This window comes from Benincasa hispida, chromosome 11 (assembly GCF_027475165.1).
Source record: "Benincasa hispida cultivar pf3 chromosome 11, pf3_genome.v1.1, whole genome shotgun sequence".
Taxonomy (NCBI): domain Eukaryota; kingdom Viridiplantae; phylum Streptophyta; class Magnoliopsida; order Cucurbitales; family Cucurbitaceae; genus Benincasa; species Benincasa hispida.
The window spans coordinates 5,896,463-5,906,179 of record NC_143488.1 but is presented as its reverse complement, the minus strand read 5'-3'; the positions used below and the strand labels follow the sequence as shown (position 1 = coordinate 5,906,179).

The window sequence follows — 9,717 nt, the reverse complement described above, 5'->3', positions numbered from 1 at the left end:
ATATTATATAATTTATAATAAATTTACTCATACATATTTTAATTTTCTAAAAAATGAATTGAGTTTATCGAATAATATACTATTTAAGATAATTTTGCATGCATGGAAGAAATAAAATTTTAAGAATTTCAATTGTTTGATCATCAAATTAAAAATTAATTTTAAAAAATAGAATCTAAATTATTTGTCACACACAAGTTGAAAAGATAAAATTGAATTTGAATTAAAAAAAAAACTATTCTTGAAAATTATAGGACTAAAAATGTATTTTTTTTTTTCTAAATATAAATGTGAAAGGTGAGAGACCAAAATGGGCAATAAACCTAAATTCTAACCTACAAAATAGATGGAGTCCACCCCAAGAAACAAAAAAAGTCACCTTTGTACCACCACTTTATAATAATAATAATAAATAATAATAATAATAATAATATTTTCTTTTTAAAAAATCTAAGTTATTTTAAATAATACCTTTGCCTTTGTAAGCAAAAAATACTACACTTTCACTTCAGTTCTTCATTTCATCTCTCTCTCTCTCTCTCTCTTTCTCATGGCAAATCCCTCTCAGTTTCAGAGCTTTTGAAAGGTCCGTTAATGGCGTCCAACCCATTTCCTTCTCTCTCTTCACCATTCAATCCTCACTTTCAAACCCCATTTTCCCTCTTTCATTCCCACCAAATTCCATTTCCCACAACCTTTTTTTTTTTTTATGCAGTGTTTCAATGGAGAACAGGACTGATGAATACGCCTATATAATGTTCAACAATTGAAGAAAACGAAGAAGAACTCAAATGCGGGTTAAGGAGATGCACCCACTCTGTTGCATCACTCTGGAGAATTTCAGCGGCGGAATCGGCGACCAGTCGCCGGAGGAAGCCACATCGTTGTCCCGGAGTAGAAGTTTGCCGGTGAGCCTTCTGGCATTTTCGAATAATAATAACACTCTGCAGATTTCTGGATCTATAACTAGGGTAGCTGGTGTTCTTTACAAATGGACTAATTACGGGAAAGGATGGAGATCGAGATGGTTCGTGTTAAGAGATGGTGTTTTGTCTTACTCCAAAATTAATCTTCTATCTCCCGATGATGATGTTCGATTGATCGGAGAGATTTCGACGAATCGGCTTTCGAGAAGGAAGCGACAGAAAACTGGGGGAATAGTTCATTTGAAGGTGAAATTGGTAGTTTCTCGATTATGAATTTTGGGGGTTTTTGGTTTTGAGTTGATGAATTTGTTTGTTTTGATCTCAATTTGAAGTTTGCTTCAATGTTCTTCGATTTTCGCCTGGTTTGTTGTTGTTGTTGGGGTTTGTGATCTTCGATTTCGCCTGGTTTCTTTTACAGTTTTAGTGGGTCACATCAGCAGGTGTTTTTAGACTGTTTCAGTAGAAAGCTCTAATTCATTATAATTTATATCATCTTCTTGCTATTACCCTCTGGTTATTTCAGTGATCAATCGCCATTGCTTTTTTCTTTTTTCTTTTTCCAATGTTCTTCTATATAATTCCATTAATTTCTTTCCTATTACTGTTCAAGGGAGTTTAATAATGTGATTAGTCTTAAATAGAGTGCTGAATACTGGGTTGATTTTTTTTAATATTTTTATTATTTTTTTATGGTAATTTAGAATTTTCTTTTGAAATCCTTGATGGGGGTTTTAATTTTTTATTAATTTTTTGGGTTTTGGGGAAAAAGTATGAGTGTAAAGATCTGACGGTAGGTTAAATATTATTTTAGGAAATATGATGACGTAGTTGTTTTGGAAAACAAATTCTTTATTTTGGATTGTATTGTTTGGCTTCTATGGGTTCCACTTCCAATGGAATTGCTGCCTCTTTTTCTTTCTTTTTACTGTTATTTTGAGCTTAGCTTTAAAAAGGAAAAAAAAGAAAAAAAAAGAAAAAAAGAAAAAAACTTTGGCATCTGGCTACAAATGAAAACAGGTGGGGACTAGAAACATTGGTGGGACATCTCTATCCTCCATTTCTAAAACAGGATTTTTTTTGTTAACTGTATAAGCGGAGGAGAGAGATTAGGAGAAAAACAACGAAAAACAAACAGAAACAGAAAGAGGGAGAGAGGCTTATCTTTGTTAGATCCGGAGTTTGGCTGCTTGATTTTGGGGGTTCCTTAGGAATTTGCCAGAGTTTTGAGGAAATGGACTCGTCTTTTGATTGTTTGCATTGTCATGAGAAGCATCATACAAGAACCTGTTTTCGGTTTGTTTAAGGAAAAAACTTGAGGCCCCTTTTAATGTCTAAGGTTGAACAAGTCAGTACAATTGGTTTCTTCTCTGGGTAAGCTTTTTTTAATGTTTTATTTCTCTCTGTCTGTTCATTATGTTATTGAATGCCTTTTCTTTTCTTTTTTTCTTTTCTTTTTTTCACTTTTTTACTCTATGCAAATTTGGAAATGCTGGGATGCTTTTAACTTAGTCATCATCAAGGCATTGCTTAGTTTTAGTCAAAAAGATATTTTGGGATATTATTCAAATACTAATTGCATAGGGGCCAAAATCCATCCATTTGGGAATTGGTGTCATCGAGAATATTTTTTTTTGTATCCACGCAGGTATCACGGTTCCGAGAAAGCAAGTCAGATGACCGGCGGTTTTATATATTCACTGCCACAAAGACACTTCATCTGAGAGCAGAATCAAAGAAAGACAGGGTGACCTGGATACAAGCTTTAGCCTCTTCCCGAAGCTTATTTCCATTGCAAATTGTGAACGATAATCTTCCCTTTGTACCCAATGATTTATCCCTTTCCACTCAGAAACTCAAGAAGCGTTTACTTGAAGAGGGAATCAGTGATGCAGTTGTTAAGGACTGCGAACAAATCATCCTCTCCGAGTTCTCAGAATTGCAGGGACAGCTGAAAGTACTTTTGGAAGAAAGATCTTGTTTGATTGATACCTTGAGAGAATTGGAGGTAATTTCTTAGTTCCTTTTTTGTTTGTTATTTGATCAACTGCGGTCTCTGTTAAAATCGAACAACTTTAGGAGCGATGGTGTTATTTTGTTTAAAATAAAACTTCAGTTTTATATTCTTTAGGTGCTGCATATTTGTAATTTGATCTGCTCGGTTAACTTCTAATTTCTAAAGCTTTAAGGATTACTCCTTTCCATTTGCTAAATATATCATAAGTCTCACGATTAGTTTCATTTATAAATCGGGGAAAAGTTCTAACTTCTTTATGCAACTTTTTTTCCTCAATAACCGCCGTTTGAGCTCCTTATATTTGAAATGCTCTACTTTACTCGATTGTTTTGCTGGGTTGGATCTTTATAAGAAACGATTATGCTCCAAGCTCATTTTATAAAAATATTAGTGATTGCGAAACTTACTCCACTCAAGCCCCCGTGGGGTCAAATATACTTTGGATTAATGTCAGACCCACTTGGATGTGATTTCACTCCACTCAAGCCCCTGGTGTATTTGCAAATCGTTGAATTTTTCACTTTATGAACACTGTAAATTGGCACAAGGAAAATCTGGAGTAACCATTTTTCTTGTACTTAAGGTTATTATGATTGGTTGAAGCCTTGAAGGACATGATGTTTTGTTTGCATTCGTTCTCTTATTTATTTCTTCTTTTTCATCTGGTGTTAATTTCTTTGCTGGTATTTATTGTCGAAAGTGATTGACAAACGTTTTTCTTTACTGTGTCTAAACAGTCATCCTATACTTCATTTCATCTTTACTGTCACCCAAAATTTTTGGTTTTTAGTTCTTTAATACTATATTAGGGTAGTTAGTATTTCTGGAGCATTAGCCTTTTTCATCTACTTGATGAAAAGTTTTATTCTCGTTACAAAAAATAATACTGCATTAAAGTAGTTAATATTCATTTCAAGCATTTCAATTAAATGTGCAGGCAGCTAATATTGAAATAGAAGCTAATGGAGTTCACAATGGTGAGTACCAGTTGATGAAACATGATTTTTCCACCGAATGCAGTGGAAAATATAGTGGTAAGCTTGTTATATGAACTATTCTGGTTTATTGTTTACTCTTCATGATAATCATTTTGTCGCTATGTCTTGAAAGAAAAGTCATGTAAGATATGTTTTTGATGCAAAACTATTTGCTTGGATCAAGCTCTTGATCAGAATGTAATATTTTGAGCCTCCATGGTCAACTTTTTGTTGGTTGGCAAAAGGAAATTTTAATACTTTGCGGATTGAGATTTTCTAAAGATTTAATATATATACTAGATTGGTTAGGTATTCAATATCTCATTAAAGGATTCTTCTTTTGAAATATGTGGGGTAAGGGATCGAACTTCAGACCTCGAGGTAGTGTTGAGCTATGCTCATATTGGATCCCATTAAAAATTTAATCATTGAAGAATGTTGTACTATAATATTTTGTACTTTTTTTTTTTTTTTTCATTTTTCATTTTTCATTTTAAAAATTTTGTATTATACTTAAGAAATAGTTGATATTTGCTATAAGTTCTTTTTTCCTTCCTAGAAATTAACAATCTATCAAATGGAGGTCTTAGGCTGGCTAAGAGGTCAAAGGTTCAATCCATAGTAGCCACCTATCTAAGAATTAATTTTCTACGAGTTTCCTTGACATCCAAATATTATAGGGTCAGGCGGGTTGCCCCGTGAGATTAGTTGAGATGCGTGTAAGTTTGTCCGGACACTCACAGATACCAAAAAAAAAAAAGAAAAGGAGAGGTCTTAGGCGCAAAGAATATCATTCGTTCAGTTGGTGCAAGGGAAATCATACTATTATACAGTGAATAATGAATTTGGTTTTACCTTCTTTACTTCTTTGATACCTGTTTCTATTGTTCAGAAACTTTTAGTTTTTAAATTTTACAGAATGTACTACTACAGAGTCTTCAGATGACGTTGAAAAACAAGATCTTGAAGATGGGTCAGATGCTGATGAAAGTTTCTTCTATGACACAACCGAAACATTTTCAGAACTCACTCTTAGCTGTGGGTCAGTAGAAGGGGCTTCTAATTCCTTAGATAAGGTTAAGGATCTTGAAAGTCAAAAGGATGATGTAGAGAAGATGCACGACAAACAGAGAATTGAAAGTTCTGTTCATTTTAATGTTCAGAGAAGAAAAAAGCTCCCAGATCCCGTGGAGAAAGAGAAACGAGTTAGTCTTTGGTCTATGATAAAGGACAATGTTGGAAAGGATCTTACACGAGTTTGTCTCCCAGTTTATTTTAATGAGCCCATATCATCCCTTCAGAAATGTTGTGAGGACATGGAATATTCTCATCTTTTAGACCAAGCATATGAATATGGAAGACAGGTGAGAAGATAATGCATATATACATTGTTTCTAATCACCATTGTAGTTGTCTATTGAAAAGTATCTCGATTTTTCTTATGCTGATTCATCATCTGCGTTGAATTTATATCAAAAGTAAAAATGAGGTTTGCTGTCATTTTGGTGCCTAATCTTGAAATTTATTACCAGGGGAACAATTTCCTCAGGGTCCTCAAGGTTGCTGCATTTGCCGTTTCTGGTTATGCTTCCTCTGAAGGACGACATTGTAAACCATTCAACCCTTTGCTTGGGGAAACTTATGAAGCTGACTTTCCTGAGAAAGGGATTCGTTTCTTCTCCGAGAAGGTCAGTATATAGGAATGTGTACAACACCATAAGTCATAAATATGAACAAGTAATATAATTTTATACCAAAGAAGTAATGGAATTAAGTAATGAGCTACATATGCGCTGTCTTTAGAGTTGTAATATTTCACCTAACAAGTTTCACTAATTAGTTGATGCTCTAGCTCAAAATGTACCGAGAAAAAGAAAATAAGTAATTTCAATCATAGTGCAGTTATAATGATCAAAAAGTTTTTAAAAAAGGATAAAAACAAAATGCTTTGGTTGGATAACAAGACCAATTAATCATAATAAAATTCTACCTTTTTACAATAAAAGGCACATTAAAAAAATGCGGAATAGGCTCTCCATAAAGTATGGAAGTCATAATATGGTAAATTGTATCTGTATTATAAAAAAAATTGACCGAGGAACAAATGCTCTATGATCATGGCTATTATCTCCTTTTTCATTTTAGGCCCTGTAAATTAACTCAAGCATATCTTTCTTACCATTGACTTACTGATTTTAATTTTCACTTTATTATTTTAATGATGTTTTAATTTCAGGTAAGTCATCACCCGACCGTCATTGCGTGCCATTGTGAAGGCAGAGGATGGAGATTCTGGGGTGACAGCAACCTGCGATCAAAATTTTGGGGACGTTCAATTCAGCTTGACCCTGTTGGAGTTCTTAACTTGGAATTTGATGATGGAGAAATATTTCAGTGGAGCAAGGTGAGAATGATTGCTCTGCTTTTATACTGATGAAACAGAAATAAAATGTGCTTTCTATTTCTCAATTTATTTTAGTTTATACTTGAATAATATCTTAAAGCCTATTTATGATTTTCAGGTCACCACAAATATTTATAATCTCATTCTCGGAAAAGTATATTGTGATCATCATGGTACGATGCACATACGTGGTAATAGAGAATATTCTTGCACACTTAAGTTCAAAGAGCCTTCAATTTTAGATCGAAATCCTCATCAGGTTAGTGATCAATATTGAAGTTAACTTTATTGTGTGCAAAGTGTTGGTCAATGTTGAGCTGTTTCAAATGTTTTTTATGACTGAATTCTCTCTTTCACTATATATGAATGCATGTCTTCATATTAGTGTCCAACCTTATTTCTTTTTCCATATTATCTGACATCACTAGGTTCATGGATTTATCGAAGATGCTAATGGTCGAAAGGTTGCCACAATATTTGGCAAGTGGGATGAAGGTATGTATTACGTGGAAGGTGAGAGCAATGGGAACCCAAAGCGCAATGCCCCTCCAAGTGATGAATTGATGCTGTGGAAGAGCGAAAAACCTGCTCCTGATCTCACTCGTTACAATTTAACTTCATTTGCCATCACTCTTAACGAACTGACATTGGACCTGAAGGTGCGTGTGATGTATTAACTCTGAATTTCATGCATGTCTTTTCTTTCTTGTCAAATGCATTTACTTGTCCTCTTTTATCTTATCTGATCCTTGGCGTGTGATCACGGATTAAGGAAAGGCTTCCACCCACGGATTCAAGACTTAGACCAGACCAGCGACATTTGGAAAATGGTGAATATGAAAAGGCAAATGAAGAGAAACAACGCTTGGAGAGACGACAGCGAATTGTAAGTTCAAGAAGCTACAATTAGTTGTAGGCTTTGCAATTAATGAAATACATGTTGGATGCTTTTGCATTTTCAAAGAAATGGTGAAATTTGAAAATAGACACTCAAATCCTGTTCTGTTATATTATATATAGGCCGATCTGATTGCATTTTTTACCAATTTGATAAGGCTTTACTGTGAGTAGGTTGACAGTTGGTTTAATTTTGATGTCCATGGTATAGTTATTACTGCAATGTAAAACAAGTAATATCCATTTACTAATTTGAGTCTAGAAAATGAGATTGTAGCATTCTCTATAGATTTATATGCCTCTAGAAGACTAGCACCTTGGATAAAGTTCATAAGCTGGTATGATTTTATTATCTAATTGGGCAGGCATCGTTGTTATTTAAACCATATATTTTACTGTGCTTTGTATATTCATATTTCTTATTCCTTTTGGCTAATTTCTTCTATCATTCATTATTCTCTCACTACACAGTCCAGGAAGTTGCAAGACAATGGTTGGAAACCCAGATGGTTTTATAGAGAAGGTGAAGATGGGCCATACCGATACATGGGTGGCTACTGGGAAGCACGAGATGAAGGAAAGTGGGATGGTTGCCCAGATGTATTTGGCGAATTGAACGAGAGCATGGTAGGCGAATTGGGATCATGATTTTAGTCAGGTGAGTCGTTGGTTTTCTTTTCATGTCCACAGAATTTTGCCAGTCCAATGAAAAGCCAATCTAAGTTAGAGCATATTCCTCCTTAAAACTTCTGCGATTTCCATCAACCTTTCGAGGTTATCACACACCCCTGGAGCAAATACCTAGCATGGGAAATTGGGCACCAAGAATTTGAGGTAGAGGGTAAATATTTAAATTTCTCTAGACATTCAAAGCTCTGTTATCATAATCAAGAAGAGATATACTTTGATAGGTTGCATAATCCTATTCCTACTTTCTTTTGTATGTTCTGTTGATTAAATTTTCTAATGTATGATCTTTAATCTACATCCACATGATCCATTGATCTAGGAATAGGAAGTAAATAGTTAAACAATTATCCTTATGACAATGGATAACTATTTCATTTTTAATTTTTTGTTTTTGAAAATTATCTTGTTTCCCCAATTTTGTAAAAAGAAAAACATTTGAATTCTTAGCTAAATTGTAAAAAAAAAAACAAGTTTTAATTTTAAAAAGTACATCTTTTAGGTTTCAAAACTTGATTTGAATTTTGAAACATTTCTAAACAGTGGATAACAAAACAATGAAATCAGTGGTGGCAAGTAGTCTTTAATATTTATAAGTTTAATTATTAAAAACCAAGAACCAAACGTAATGGGTTATCAAACGAAGTCTAACTTAGGAAAGCTGTAAATCTGGATCCCCACCTTGAATCCAATTATTTGGAATTCAAAAGGGAAAGAAATCATTACCTAAGGCTACTTATATAGATTGAGTTGCATCACATGGTTTGTATTGGATTTTCCTTTGGCGTTTGATAAATATAGAAGTTTTCTTTTAGTGGAGCTTTCTATCTCATTTTGGATGGACTTCCCAAATTCTGGGTTGGTTTTTCAAGCTCCCGAAATTGATTGCATTCAAATTTGGCAGATAATGCAGGAATAGCTCGAAAGTGTTGTCGAATCAGCAACGAATACGAGTAGCCTGGCCTTCTTCAACTTAATTCTTTTCACTATACTTCTTCTCAAAGGTTAATAAGAACTGGTGATTCTTTGAGCACTTAAGTAAAGAATTCTTCCTCAGCTATACAGTGGTTTAGGATAAAATCTTATGCACCATTTTCATGGTCATCCTTCTCTCTCTCTCTCTCTCTAGCTTGCTTCTTGTTGAGCAATTGTTTAGTATTCTGATGTTTAGATGAGAAGAGGGAAAAAAAGATGTAATTTTGCTCTCAATCCATTATGTAAGCTCTTCTGTTCAGCTGAATATACACATTCCATATATATATATATATTTAATAAATTTTTTCCTGCTGCATTGAGCAACCTGTTAGTGAAATTTCTGTTGCTTTGTGATGAGTAATGAGCAACATGTCTGAGGTTTAAATCAATATATAACTTTTAGGATTACATATAACAGTTGAGTTATCTTTTAAAATGGGTAAAAAAATATTTTCTTTAGAACTTTTGTCATTTTTTAGAACACTTGATCTTTGTCATGAAAAAAAAAAAAACATTTATTTTGATCTTTTGATTTTTTAACATTTTTTTTCTTCTGTACGTTAGAACGGTGAACAATTTTCAATGTTAGTTTTTATTATATAATGCCTTCGATCATGTAATGTACAAATATATATGGTCTTAAATTGTTGATCCACATATTTAAGATATCTCACTAAATCTAATATTTTTTCCCCTTAGAGAGACTAAATCATTATTAATTTTGAAGTTGAAAGATTAAATTGTTGAAAAATAGATAACTTCTGTAACAGTACAAGTCATACATAATGTTGCAAACAATGAGGAGACAAATTGAGGCAACAACTAAAACGTAAAAAC

General features: G+C 33.5%; 1 protein-coding gene across 7 annotated transcripts; it reads left to right on the top strand.

Annotated features, from left to right (window-relative positions):
- The first annotated feature begins 458 nt into the window (after positions 1-458).
- Positions 459-9,204, top strand: LOC120091348 (oxysterol-binding protein-related protein 2A-like). Of its 7 annotated transcripts, none has more exons than XR_016524329.1 (12): positions 459-586; positions 716-1,172; positions 2,572-2,931; positions 3,878-3,974; positions 4,851-5,281; positions 5,450-5,605; positions 6,154-6,321; positions 6,440-6,580; positions 6,750-6,980; positions 7,099-7,207; positions 7,690-7,876; positions 8,810-9,204. XR_016524329.1 is itself a non-coding variant. In XM_090306640.1 (12 exons), exons 2-11 carry the CDS (start codon positions 792-794, stop codon positions 7,864-7,866), a joined length of 2,007 nt encoding a protein of 668 aa, XP_090162766.1. In that variant the 5' UTR covers positions 459-586; positions 716-791; the 3' UTR covers positions 7,867-7,876; positions 8,810-9,204. The 7 variants fall into 7 exon arrangements, 5 of the variants coding, with proteins under 5 accessions (XP_090162766.1, XP_090162765.1, XP_038905274.1 ...); XR_005485695.2 differs by having other exon boundaries at positions 4,836-5,281; XM_090306640.1 differs by having other exon boundaries at positions 716-908; positions 4,836-5,281; positions 7,094-7,207.
- The last annotated feature ends 513 nt before the right edge of the window (positions 9,205-9,717 follow it).

Coding starts and splice junctions, on each gene's coding strand:
- LOC120091348 (XM_039049343.2), top strand. CDS start 792: ATGCGGGTTAAGGAGATGCACCCACTCTGTTGCATCACTCTGGAGAAT. Junction 3,975..4,835: donor ATGCAGTGGAAAATATAGTG/GTAAGCTTGTTA, acceptor TAAATTTTACAG/AATGTACTACTACAGAGTCT. Junction 7,208..7,689: donor TGGAGAGACGACAGCGAATT/GTAAGTTCAAGA, acceptor CTCACTACACAG/TCCAGGAAGTTGCAAGACAA.